This window comes from Mastacembelus armatus, chromosome 5 (assembly GCF_900324485.2).
Source record: "Mastacembelus armatus chromosome 5, fMasArm1.2, whole genome shotgun sequence".
In the NCBI taxonomy this organism is placed as follows: domain Eukaryota; kingdom Metazoa; phylum Chordata; class Actinopteri; order Synbranchiformes; family Mastacembelidae; genus Mastacembelus; species Mastacembelus armatus.
Window position 1 is genome coordinate 25,784,894 of NC_046637.1, and position 13,770 is coordinate 25,798,663.

A 13,770-nucleotide genomic window follows, 5' to 3' on the forward strand; every position below is an offset into this window, starting at 1 on the left:
AATACTCTATTTTTCATGTTTGTTGCAAAGGGCGGCAATGTGGTGGTTCTAAACCCAGCAGGGGCTTTTCTGTGTGGAGTTTGCATGTTCTCCCTGCGCTTGCATGGGTTTTCTCCGGGTACTCCGGTTTTCAGCAGATCCCTGTGACCCTGGTTAAGAATAAGCCGGTATAGATAATGGATGGATGTTGTGATAAAAATATATTACAGTGTAATTCAGAAAACAATTTATGAAAATAATAGTAGGGAATAATAAATTCTGTAGCTACAGTAATAATGAAGTCTTACTATATCAGATACCAGTTAAGTGTTTAGCATAATGACTTGTGAATAATGTTAATTCAGGGATTTCATCGACCAAAACGTTAAGCAAGTTGGAAATAAATGCCAAACCTGTCAGATCAACTAAGTACTGTAATGCAGGTAAACAGGTAGAACCTGCAATACTACAGCAGAGAGAAAGTGTGTGTGTGTGTGTGTGTGTATGTGTGTGTGTGTGTGTGTGTGAGAGAGAGAGAGAGAGAGTTATATATTATTTTTATTAGATATTTAAGTCTAGTTTTAGTGAGGCTATTGCCCCAAAAGTTTGTCCTCTTAAGGAAAAGACTGTTCCAGATTACTGATATCTTTAATGGGAGTTATGTCTGGTGCTGTTACACCATAACCAGTGTGTCTCTGTCTCCTAGTGTCCTCTGTAATACGTAAAGAGGCACCAACATGTGACCAAGCAAGGGGAGGATCAGTATGGTGTCCACCTGCTATAACCTGGGACTGGTGGTTGTGGTTAGTTCAGGTGCTGTTGACGTCAGTGTGACGTTGAACAATAGGGCGGGTACTAAACTCAGAGTCAAACTATGAAACTGACATTTTTCTGTATTTCCGCCATCAAACAAAAAAAAAACAAGCCTCTTGTGAAACAGTGAAACAGTGAAACACAGAAACACACACTTCCTAAGTTCAGCGTTACGGAAAGTTTCGCTGCCTCCAAACGCAGCATCGTACCGTCTGACAGCGCAGCCTCCCACAGGTACATTCGGCTGCTTGTCAGTTCCGCATGTAGGCGGCAATTGTCGTTATTTTGCTTTCAGACCAGATGGATTTACCGTAAACCCGGGGAGCGGTTTGACCGGTGGTGGCGAGAAAAAGGTTGTTTGTGACCCAGATTAGAGGCTGCGAGGAGCCGCATACATGCAGCTAGCGTTAGCGCTAGGCTAACTCATGGCTAACTCCAGGTAAGCTAACTTATCTCCAGCACTTACTTAGGAGGGAACAATGAACTTAACTAATTTATTAACGCTTGAGTTACATATCCGCACATTTTAAACAAATATAGCTGGTTAATATAAAGAACTGAGTAAGTGTCATGTTGTCACGTAGCTAAGGCTAAAGAAATCAGATGTTTATCTAACAGAAGTAACTTTTGTTATTATTGATTTGTACCAAATGGTGATGTAGTGGTAAGCACATGTAAAGACGTTTTCATGTGTTAATATACAGTATTCTGTGAAGACACACTTCATTTAGCTAATGTGACGTCTGTTTGTGCTGAGTTATAGCTCTAAAATGTGAAGGTGCTGCGTATATTGTAGGGCTCCAACAACAGTGTCATTATATTATTGTTGTTTGTGTTGTTATAGCCTTAGCTACTGCTTTTATTAGTGATTCACAGTGTGTACTTTGGATTTTTGACATGAGTTGGCTGACACTTATCATCACCCAAAGAGGCCTCATCTGTCTTCCCTCTATTATTTTTCTATGTCTCTGTGTAATTATTCTCTGTCTCATTATCATCCAGTATGTCAGGGATCACAGGCAGTACAACAAACTATCTGTGGTCTTTGCATGACGTCCTCGGTCAAGGGGCCACTGCCAGTGTGTACAAAGCACGGAACAAGGTAAGCCACAGCCACGATAAATTTGTCGTCATAATTTATCAAATTCATCATCAGGACACACTTGTTATTTTTCGATGAGCGGCTCAGTTTCATCACTGCTGCCATGATCGCAGATGTTCCTGACTACTTTTTGGTTTCAGGGGTGATAAGTAAAGGTTGTGGTAGCAGCGCTGGTGTGTGATCTGTTGTTGATGTTTGGATGTGATTCTGTTATGCTGATGTAAATGTGTGTGTCTGTGTAATAGAAATCGGGAGAGCTGGTAGCCGTCAAGGTTTTTAATGCTGTGAGCTACAACCGTCCCCATGATGTCCAGATGAGAGAGTTTGAGATGCTGAGGAAGCTCAACCACAGCAATATTGTCAGGCTGTATGCTGTGGAAGAGGTAAGGCGACCATCACCGTGTTTGCAAGTTACAGTTGTGTAACCTGGTAATCATGGAAATTTAATTTCCTGATATGGGTTTCTCCCAGAGAATGTGAAATTTTTTGCTATGAATTCAAGAAACCAGTTTTATGGTTTACTTTTTACAAATGCGTAAAAAAACGATTGCAGACCAGGAAAGTAGTCCTTGGATGATGTGCCATCATATTTAAAACAATTCCATCCAAAACTCAACTAAAACAGAAAATAATAGGAAATAGAAGCCTGAATAAGTCATTAGGTGATAATTGGAGGAGATGATTAATTTACTTTTTTCATCATATAGCATTTGCACCCTTATAGAGGTACATTGCTGGATGAGTTTTCAGTTTCTGAGACAGTCAACCAAGTTTCCAATACAATCCAACAAGCTAGTAAAGCTAACAGTCCAAAATGATAGACACAGACAAATTATGATTTCTCCAAGACTTTGCAGCATCAGAGAAATGAATTCATTATTTATTTATTATGGAAACTCAGTGAGAAGACCTTACTAATATTTTTATAGTATTCACAATGTACAAAATACATGCAGCTGATCTCCTTGTCCTGGTCTCTCTAGCTGCCCTCTAAACAGAAGGTGCTAATAACGGAGTATTGTTCAGGAGGAAGTCTGCTTAGCATTCTGGAGGAGCCAGAAAATGCCTTTGGCCTGCCTGAAACAGAGTTCCTCACTGTATTGCTGTGTGTAGGTGAGTGTATCTCATTTTCGCCCAGTAATTTTATGTGCCTGTTTTGGAAATATTCTTCCCTCTGCTCTATTCAGTGCAGGGGATGAACCACCTGCGGGAAAATGGGGTGGTACACCGGGACATTAAGCCAGGCAACATCATGCGACAGGCTGGGGATGACGGCAGGTCTGTTTATAAGCTGACTGACTTTGGAGCAGCAAGAGAGCTAAAGGATGATGAGAAGTTTGTTTCTATCTATGGAACAGAGGAGTATCTGGTGAGATAATATGCCCTCACATAAACCTGTCTGTGTTCATAGTCTAGAATGATATTTTTGAATAAAGCAGATGAGTGCATGTTGCAGCCAAGGCTGCACAAGGTTTTACTTTTTTTAAATACTGAATATACAGGATGTAATAAAATTCATTGATTGGATTAGTATCAAAAAGGGCATTTACGACAAATTCAAAATAGCTGAAAATGCTTATAGGCAAAAATTAGCAGGGAATTAAAAAGAAAGATTTTTCCTCAACTTTTTGCCACATTTCAATGAAAGGAAATCTTTTAAGTAGAATTTGATATAACCTGCTAACCAAATAGGAAACTGCTCTGAGAACATAACCCACTTTGAAATGTTTTTGAACATACACATTGTTTTGACTTTGATGTCTTAACAGTTGTGGTCTGGACATTTGTTTCCACCGTATGTTGTTCACAGTGTGTTGTTTTATCTTTACCACAGACCAGCCTAAAATCTAGACTACAAACTCCTTGTAGTCTATTCATTCATGTTTATGAAGATTTTATGAACAGATCTCAGTGGGAGGACCTTGCTGAGAAACTGCATTCACGCTTACACAATGCCCAGTGGATGCATAAACACAACCTGACTGTTGAACTGAACAGCTAAGCAGCTTGCATTATCAAGACTGTGTATCCCTCTAGTGGACAAATGAGTAAATATATTTCCATAAAAAAAGATGAGTCCAAAGTGTATGATAATATTTGTCACTGTCACAATGGACTTAAGTTTTGTTTTAGACACTCGTGGCGGTGGAGTAGAGCTAGCAGGTAGACAATGAAACTCTCAGTCTCACTGGAAGTCCTGTTAGTAACAGTGGACAAGGGGAGGAGGTTAAAGAACAGCTATCAGGGACTGACTGGTTTGAGGAACCCAGGCCCACTGGACAAGTATGGTGACACTAAAATTGTGAATGCAGGAGTTTTGATGGCATGGGAAAGCAGAAGTGATGGAAAAAACGTAGAACAGCATGAAGGATTAAAAAAAGCATATGAGGGAGCGTTTCTTCTTCATTGAACTTTTGCCAGAGCTTCATTAGTTATTATGGGATTAAATGATCGAGCATGGAAGAGCTGTATATGCAGAGCAGTTAGGACAGACTGTCAGGAATAGACCTATGTGACGTGACTGTGTATGTCTGCCCCAGTTTAATTTATATTTCTAACAGATAAAAACATATCTATCATGGCTACAGGATTGGAGGACTCAAATGTAGAGAGGCTTTTGCAGTCAGCTGAATTTACTTACAAGTTACAGGTAACAGGGACAATATCCACACATGCACAACATGCAGACCATGGAGAGCATGGTGAGTGGGTGAGCAGTGGACATTTGTGACTTTTACATTTATTTTTCCATCTAAGAAACTGGTTTTACAGCTGTTATAGTTATTCTGACTACAGTAGGATTATGTGAAGGAGGAATGTCCAGAGCTGTGCAAAAAAGAAACTACACCAGACAGGCATCCGGCTAAGCAGATGATCCCTGATTAAAAAGAAAGAGACTCTTGGGGAAAAGAGTACATGTTATGGCAAAACACTGCTTTCACTTTACATTATGATTATGGCTAAGATTAAATCATAATCTTCAGTACTGTTGACATACTGTATCAGTGTTTGTCTATATGACAGCCACAAGAGTGGAATTTGCTTGTGTCTTATCTGAGCGTTTCTTTATGTAGCACCCAGACATGTACGAACGTGCTGTGCTGCGCAAGCCTCATCAGAAATCCTATGGTGTTAGTGTTGACTTGTGGAGTATTGGTGTGACATTTTACCATGCTGCTACTGGGAGTCTTCCCTTCACACCTTATGAAGGGCCCCGCAGGAACAAGCCCACAATGTAAGTTAATGTAGTTAGGTGTGAAAAAGTAAATCACAATTGTCTGTTTGAAACTCCATCCCTTCATCCGTAGCCTAACCTTAACCCTAAGGTAATGCAGCAATCATGCCAGTTATGCCATGTTTTTTTTTTCTTTCCTAATTCTATAAAATTATTAAATTTTTTACATATTCATATAAAATTCTGACATTGAGTTTGGTCTGAATCCAACCTTTCTGTGTGGAGTCTGCATGTTCTCCCTGTGCTTGCGTGGGTTTTCTCCAGGTACTCTGGTTTCCTCCCACAGTCCAAAAACATGTACAGTGGGTACGGAAAGTATTCAGACCCCTTTAAATTTTTCACTCTTTGTGTCATTGCAGCCATTTGCCAAAATCAAAAAAGTTCATTTTATTTCTCATTAATGTACACTCAGCACCCCATCTTGACAGAAAAAAACAGAAATGTAGAAATTTTTGCAAATTTATTAAAAAAGAAAAACTGAAATATCACATGGTCATAAGTATTCAGACCCTTTGCAGTGACACTCATATTTAACTCACATGCTGTCCATTTCTTCTGATCCTCCTTGAGATGGTTCTGCTCCTTCATTGGAGTCCAGCTGTGTTTAATTAAACTGATTGGACTTGATTAGGAAAGGCACACACCTGTCTATATAAGACCTTACAGCTCACAGTGCATGTCAGAGCAAATGAGAATCATGAGGTCGAAGGAACTGCCCAAGGAGCTCAGAGACAGAACTGTGGCAAGGCACAGATCTGGCCAAGGTTACAAAAGAATTTCTGCAGCACTCAAAGTTCCTAAGAGCACAGTGGCCTCCATAATCCTCAAATGGAAAAAGTTTGGGACGACCAGAACTCTTCCTAGACCTGGCCGTCCAGCCAAACTGAGCAATCGTGGGAGAAGAGCCTTGGTGAGAGAGGTAAAGAAGAACCCAAAGATCACTGTGGCTGAGCTCCAGAGATGCAGTAGGGAGATGGGAGAAAGTTCCACAAAGTCAACTATCACTGCAGCCCTCCACCAGTCGGGGCTTTATGGCAGAGTGGCCCGACGGAATCCTCTCCTCAGTGCAAGACACATGAAAGCCTGCACAGAGTTTGCCAAAAGACACATGAAGGACTCCCAGACTATGAGAAATAAGATTCTCTGGTCTGATGAGACCAAGATTGAACTTTTTGGCGTTAATTCTAAGCGGTATGTGTGGAGAAAACCAGGCACTGCTCATCACCTGCTCAATACAATCCCTACAGTGAAACATGGTGGTGGGAGCATCATGTTGTGGGGGTGTTTTTCAGCTGCAGGGACAGGACGACTGGTTGCAATTGAAGGAAAGATGAATGTGGCCAAGTACAGAGATATCCTGGAAGAAAACCTCTTCCAGAGTGCTCAGGACCTCAGACTGGGCCGAAGGTTCACCTTTCAACAGGACAATGACCCTAAGCACACAGCTAAAATAACAAAGGAGTGGCTTCGGAACAACTCTGTGACCGTTCTTGACTGGCCCAGCCAGAGCCCTGACCTAAACCCAATTGAGCATCTCTGGAGAGACCTGAAAATGGCTGTCCACCAACGTTCATCATCCAACCTGACAGAACTGGAGAGGATCTGCAAGGAAGAATGGCAGAGGATCCCCAAATCCAGGTGTGAAAAACTTGTTGCATCATTCCCAAGAAGACTCATGGCTGTACTAGCTCAAAAAGGTGCTTCTACTCAATACTGAGCACAGGGTCTGAATACTTATGACCATGTGATATTTCAGTTTTTCTTTTTTAATAAATTTGCAAAAATTTCTACATTTCTGTTTTTTTCTGTCAAGATGGGGTGCTGAGTGTACATTAATGAGAAATAACATGAACTTTTTTGATTTTGGCAAATGGCTGCAATGACACAAAGAGTGAAAAATTTAAAGGGGTCTGAATACTTTCCGTACCCACTGTATGTCAGGTTGATTGGTGACTCTAAATTGCCCATAGGAGTGAGTGTGAGTGTGTGAGGTTGTTTGTCTCTATGTGGCCCTGTGATGGACTGGGGACCTGTCCAGGGTGGACCCCTGCCTTTCACCCAAAGAGAGCTGGGATAGGCTCCAGCAGATCCATGTGACCCTGGTTAAGGAATAAGCGGGTATAGATGATGGATGGATGGAGTTTGGTCTGATTCTACGTATCTGTTCTCCACCACATATGTTCCCAATGTGTTAGCCTGACTTAACAGAAACAAATGGTTTGTTGTGTAGGTACAAAATAACTGCAGAGAAACCTATGGGAGCAATAGCCGGAAGACAGCGGGTGGAGAGCGGGCCGATAGAGTGGAGCTACAACCTACCTCACAGCTGCCAACTGTCACAGTATGTCACAGATATACTATGTGAACATGCATCTCACTGATAACAATGTATGCTAATTTTTCCTTCATGTGCTTTTCAGATGAATCATTAACATCTCTCTGACTGTCTATAGGGGTCTGAAGGTACAGCTAGTTCCAGTGTTGGCAGGTATATTGGAGGTGGACCAGAAGAGGTGCTGGGGTTTTGAACAGTTCTTCAAAGCCACCACAGACATACTGCAGCGTCAGCCAGTTCACCTGTTCTCGCTGCAGCAGGCCATGCCTCACTGTGTCTACATACATCACTACAACACGTAAGTCTGGCTCAAACACAATATATGCTCTTCAGACAATCAGACTGTTTATAGTGTAACAGACTGAAAGCATTTTATTGCCAATTATCAGACTTCCAAGAATCTGTAAAACCTGTAGGAAAGAGAACAAGGAGAACATGGAAATGAGTTATATCTTATTTTGTCCAAGTTTCAAAAATGTAGACCTTTACCCATATTTGTCCAGATTTCACTTCTGAAATGATGCTGGTGCCACATGAAAGTGTAGGAATTGTTATATTTCCATGACCTTTAAATGAACCCTGGTCAATTATTTGGTGTTATATTATATTTATATTTACTGACTTTACAGTATATCTCAACACTGGGAGGGAGGGAATTTAGAACAAAGTGCATTAAGGCCAATAAGATAGAGCATGCTGCAGACTTTACAAAATGAGTCAGGTAAGCAAAGATACAATAAAGTAAAACTTTAATAAACCGCAAAGGATTAGTGCAGCAATTGCGTAATTGTGAACAGTGTGTATAATATGACAATGCGAGCAAGTTTTGCTGTGGGCTCAAGATAATATGTAACCCTGAATTGCTTGTTTGAAGACTTTTCTTATCAATTAATTGATGCCTGAGTCACACCTGTAAATATTTTGCTTACATTTTATAGTGTTGAATTAGGAATTAGGTTTCCCTCCTCTCGCCCAGGGTGTCAATCTTCTTTGAGGAGGTGGCGTCTCAGACCGGTATAGAGGTTCAGCAGCAACATCTGCTGTACCTGGGGCATGAGCTGCCCCTGGAGAGCAACATGAAAGTGGTCAATCTCCCACATACTTCACCCGCCAGGCCCCTTGTTCTGTTCAGCTATGGACCTGAATCAAACACCAGCCTGCCTTTCAGAGAACGTAAGACAAAGAAAGACATGTAAATCTTTGCTTTGTTCATGTGACGTCTTGTGGTTTTCTTTTGCTTCTTTGAACACATCCTGATATGAGGTGTCTCATTCGAATCCTCAACACTCAAATACTTTATGAATCAGTTATGCAAGTTGTACTGAGTAATATTTCTTTGAATGTCAGTCCCAGCAAAGACAATGAGTACATAATGAAATTGGTTAAATAGGAAGGTCATATATTTATGAGTACCCAGACAAGTGTGGTTTGTTTCCATAAATCATATATTTTTTCTCTTGTTTCTTCTCTGCAGCAGAGACTCCTGTCATCCCACCCAGGTTTGACGTGATAGCAGATTACAGTTTCTCCAAGGTACTGCTGATGTTCTGTCCCAGCCAACTGTTATGTTCATTTTATTTTTATTTAGTTTGAGTGAGTTTTGTTTAACATAAACCTTCACCTCATGATTTATTTTTTAATCTTTAGGTAATAGTAGGAGTAGTCCACCAGTATCTGAAGATGGTACAGTTGCTGTGCACACACCGAGATCTGCTTTTGCAAGGATACTACAGCTACATGTGAGATGAATTCCGGCTAAAATAATTAGTGTCATTGCACTGAGCTGCATAACTACTGCATTATAAGTTATATGATGACTCCATGTCTCCTCTATGTTTCCATCTTTCTTTAGGATGGCATTGGGAAAGGAGTGTGGAGAAGCCATGCAAAGTATTGCAATGATAACCATTAGGCTGCAATCTTGCCTTAACATAGGGCACAGGATTCATATGATGTGAGTTTACAGTGAATGAAGTTGAAGTGGAACTTTTCACTGATAAATTAACTGGCGTGTGTAAGACGAGTATTATGATACATGACAGTAAGACAAAGGGAGTTATACTTGTACTGACCAATGAGCCTTAGTCTTGTCATATGAATATAGTTGCTGCTGAGATATGTAATTTGTTGACAGATGTAAACACAATAATATTTCTGGCAGTGTCATAATCTAACCTTAGAAATTCCTCTTGTATCTGTTATGATTCACAGGGGCCATTACGCTTCAGAAAGCCAAGGCTCAGCTGATAACCATCAGAAACTGCAGCTGGTGAGTTCCATCAACAAACAGCAGCACAGGCACCAGCTCAGCTAATGTGGTTGCTGGGAGCAGTTCTGGGAACTGGGTTGTGGAAGTTCCCTTTTTTGCCGTTTCTTCCTCATTAATCATTATATACGTTCAGTTTGTAGCTTACTGTGAGCACTGAACAGAGACCCCTGCAGTCTAATAAGACATCCTTGCAATAAATGCTAGTCTGTTTCACTTTTTGTTGGAACTGTTTTAATGACGAGTTGATTCACCTTCATGGTCATTTTGGAGGCTGCAGTTTGTGCTGCTGTAAAATTGTATTGCAATTTAAGGAGTTGTCTAATATTTTGTTCACAGCTTAACAAAAACATTTGGTGCTCAGCTGCCAGAATTCTGACAGAGCTCTCTTCATTTTTTTTTTAAGTGAAAATTGAACTATGAGGAACAAGAAAGAGACAACATACAGATTATGGAGTGGGAATCATGAATCCAATGGCAGACTTGTCTTATTAATATAGGAGGTATAAGAGTCTGTTGCTGTCTCTACAGGTCCATGAACACCTGCCTATATACGCTGCAAGCATTCGAGAATTTCAGAACCGACTGGACCACCTGCAGATAGAACATGCTAAGTTGGCAGAGACCCTGGCCAGTGACAAGAGGTAGTCTGGGAAAGCAGAGAATCAAAGCTTCAAGTGGAGTTTTGATGTTTAGACTTGAACCTTTTTTTTCTTACAGCTGTCAGAAGATGGAGATGCTCCTGCAGAAGATAACAGCAATTCATCAGCATTATCGCAAAGACAAATTTACAAGCAGTATGTGTGTTTCTTTGTCAGTGTGTACTCTGGATTTATTGATGTTAATGTTTGTATACAATTGACAGAACTTCACTTATTTTCACCACAGAGTTGGCATATAATGATGAGCAAATCCACAAGTTTGAGAAGTGAGTATGTGTCTTTGAAAGATTTATCTGTCCATGCAACTGCTGTCCTGCTCACCCCTATGAAGTTATTCTGGGCTCTCCTGTAATCTGCTTGCCACTCTCCTTTCCCAGAATCCACCTGTTGTCCCACATTAAGCAGGTGAAATCTCTCTTCAGAGAGGACTGCGTGCAGAGATACAAAGAGGTTTTGGGTTCAACAAAAACATGGAACAGGTTCTCAACATATTTAAACTTAAAACTAACTTTAGACACCAGATTCACTTCAGGTGTTAACACTGTGACTATTCATAGAAATATAACTTTTAGTTTAAGAGGTGATGCAGGTTTATAGGAATATGGTAAATATTGGACATGAGGACTGTACTAATCAACAGTCCTGCTCAAACAGATAATTTGGTAGTTTACACATCTTGAATCTTGTGACATTCGCTTATGAAGTATTGAAATTACACATTTTGTTGCATTACAATTTGATTTATTTAAGTTTGTATAATATGATTGGTTTTATTTTTGTATTCTTTGTTTTCTGAAATTCCTAAAGTATGTATTGCAATTGTTCCAATCACTTATTTTGCTTAAGAAATGTTAAAATATTTGTTATTTTGTCAACACATTATCCAGATTATCTGACAGCACATTTAAAATAGCATCACTACAGCACATTTCACTCTTTTAGAAACCTTTTCCCCTTTGGTTTTCTCTGCTAATTAACCTGAAAGTGGCACAATGTAGATGGCAGCTTTGACTAATTGATGTGTCCTTCCTGTGTTTCTAGTGTTTTACTGGAGATGCACACCCGACTGCAGGACTTCAGCTCTTTCTCCATAGGCTTGTTGGCAGACCTGGAGATGAGTGACGAGCGCCAGAATAAGGTCAACAATTCACATCCCTGACTTTAAATTGGGTTCTCTAGGCTGGGTTCTCTGGGTTCTCTCTTTTCTGTTTGTGGAAAATCAAGTCTCTGCCAGCATACGGTCTAAAGTGTGTTTGTCACTGTTCTTGTGAATGTTTTGTTTTTGTTTAATAGATTTGAGAGTATATATATATATATATTTGTATATATGTCTTTCACGTAGCCCCTCAGTGATGTCATGAAACATCTTGTCTGCCTTTCTCAGGCTCTAGACAGAATCCTTTTCACTCTGCAGTCCGAAAGAACAGGACAACAGCCTGGAATCCCACCAAAGGACAAGGACTACATGGTCGCCAGGTGTGTGTCTGTGTGTCCTTGTTTGTGTGTGTGAATGCAAAATAGAAACAGTTGCCCAACAACATCTTGCTTCATTCTAGGATGCACCATCTGAAGGAAGAAATGGAGGTTTTGGTGAGGGAACTGCAGTGTAACAACGGCATTATAGAAAGGTCGGTTGAGTGACCAGCTTCCTGTTCATTGTCTCTGAAAACCTCTGTCAAAACTCCCAGTGGACGATACAATATGGTGCTGATTGTTTATTTTTGTTTCGTCCTGTAGTCTGGGGGCTGTAAACTCTGCAGCAGCCCTGAAGCCGAACCTGACCAGACCTTCCACACTTTGACAAATGTGCAGCATTTTTGTATTTTAACTTGCTTAACAAATTTAGTCATAATTTCTCCTACAAACACCTCATGTTAACTGCCTCGATGAACAGTTGTGGACGATGCACTGGATCTTCTTTCAAGGGCAGACTGCTGTGATCTGGATGGGAAGCAACTGAAGAGGATCAATAAAATGTGAAAAAAAGATAAGATGCTCAGAATGGACAGGGAGGAAATGCTGCTGATGGGTTTTTAGTTGGTATGTTTGCGTGCAGGTGTGTGTGTGTGGTTGGCAACTGAGTACAGCAGTTCAATATAAATCTCATCAGTGCCTTTAGTGTTGTTGTATTTCTAATAGGCTGCCACAGTGATGGACTGTCAGGAGAACGAGAACTGAATGCCAGGTCCGCTGGTATAGTGTTTTCTAAGACTGTGTTTCTTCTTTTTTCCCACAGAAGAGATTGTGGAATCTGGGGTACTTTTAATGATAAGGTCAACCACACTGACTCTTTGTGTTTGTATGTGTGTCTGTGTGTGTTTGACTGTGTGTTGACTTCCTTTCTAGATTTATTTCAAGTAACTCATTGTAATTTCAAGGTATACTGATGACTATGAAGCTCAGAAGCTCCAGGCACTGTAAATTTCAATATTATTACATTTGGCTCTGTTCTTGGTCATGGTTTTTGTGGTATTTTTGTATATTTTATTGTGTTTTTTTTTACTGTAAAAGAGAAAAAATAAAATTGGGGAAACTTATGACATCTTTTTTTTTTTTTTTTACAGAACTACTAAAGGCTACCACAGTCCACTGACATTATAGAAAGGTGACAGTAAGAAATGACATCAGCTAGTGTAGTTCCCAGTGTGGGGAATTCCCAAGGTTTGTTTTTGGGTAATACATTGTGAAAAATATAAACCTTAGTTTACTTTTACTCTTTCATGTTTTTAAATCTTGTTTTTCAGAAATGATATGTTCTGAGTTGATAAAGGCTGAAAAATGAAAGTAAGAATCATTTGATATCTGCTGTAATGTGAACATAGAAAACCTCTGAAATGCCAATGAAAACAAATTACACTTCCCCATTCAGTCTTTATTCAAATAAATATTGAACTTACTTTAAGTTGCTTGTTAGTGAAAGGTCCTCCTGTAAAACAGAAAACATGCGAGCTGTTCTGACATTACAAAGCACAGAAAATGAAATCGAAAGTTTTCTGCCCACTCTGTGGAGGAGTGGTTTGGGTGTCCCTGGGGGCTTTCTTGACGTAGGGTGGGGAGAAGTCAACTGTCTTTGTGGTTTTGTTCAGCTCATATGACATGTTTTTGGCAAAGTGGAAAATTTTAGGTTCCTACCCCACACGAACAAGTGTGACATTGTGCTTTTACCACTTTCCTCACACTTCTACATCGGGTCAATATACACTGCTTATAGGTCTTTGTGTGTCGGCCCTGTTTCATAAGCAGCCCTGCATTTCAGTTTCATTAGATGGTTGTTGAGATATTTGGTTGATTGTTTTAAAAGCAATATTTCCTTGATCACGTGTCCTCCCTATGTTTTCCATGTCACACAGCCTTTATGTTTACTTTACCTTTTAAAAG

General features: G+C 40.2%; 1 protein-coding gene and 1 long non-coding RNA gene across 3 annotated transcripts; one reads left to right on the forward strand and one right to left on the reverse strand.

Annotated features, from left to right (window-relative positions):
- The first annotated feature begins 900 nt into the window (after positions 1-900).
- Positions 901-12,974, forward strand: ikbke (inhibitor of nuclear factor kappa B kinase subunit epsilon). Of its 2 annotated transcripts, XR_003295732.2 has the most exons (22): positions 901-1,231; positions 1,795-1,894; positions 2,140-2,277; positions 2,878-3,007; positions 3,082-3,263; positions 4,969-5,129; positions 7,360-7,470; positions 7,583-7,762; positions 8,441-8,637; positions 8,939-8,997; positions 9,112-9,203; positions 9,317-9,418; positions 9,676-9,733; positions 10,262-10,374; positions 10,451-10,527; positions 10,619-10,658; positions 10,770-10,871; positions 11,434-11,530; positions 11,777-11,868; positions 11,949-12,020; positions 12,130-12,577; positions 12,957-12,974. XR_003295732.2 is itself a non-coding variant. In XM_026307760.2 (21 exons), the coding sequence occupies exons 1-21, from the start codon at positions 1,218-1,220 to the stop codon at positions 12,191-12,193; spliced, it is 2,181 nt and encodes a 726-aa protein (XP_026163545.1). In that variant the 5' UTR covers positions 901-1,217; the 3' UTR covers positions 12,194-12,888. The 2 variants fall into 2 exon arrangements, 1 of the variants encoding a protein (XP_026163545.1); XM_026307760.2 differs by lacking the exon at positions 12,957-12,974 and having other exon boundaries at positions 12,130-12,888.
- On the reverse strand, positions 9,737-13,576 carry LOC113130833 (uncharacterized). The gene is made up of 3 exons (XR_003295733.2): positions 13,290-13,576; positions 10,714-10,820; positions 9,737-10,472 (listed from the first exon to the last, which is right to left on the reverse strand). It is a non-coding gene; the product is annotated as an uncharacterized LOC113130833 (long non-coding RNA).
- Between the last annotated feature and the right edge of the window lie 194 nt (positions 13,577-13,770).

Bases quoted from the DNA above. Each gene is read 5' to 3' on its own strand.
- ikbke (XM_026307760.2), top strand. The intron at 8,638-8,938 runs GTAAGACAAAGA...TCTTCTCTGCAG, and splicing joins CAGCCTGCCTTTCAGAGAAC to CAGAGACTCCTGTCATCCCA. The intron at 10,375-10,450 runs GTAGTCTGGGAA...TTTTTCTTACAG, and splicing joins ACCCTGGCCAGTGACAAGAG to CTGTCAGAAGATGGAGATGC.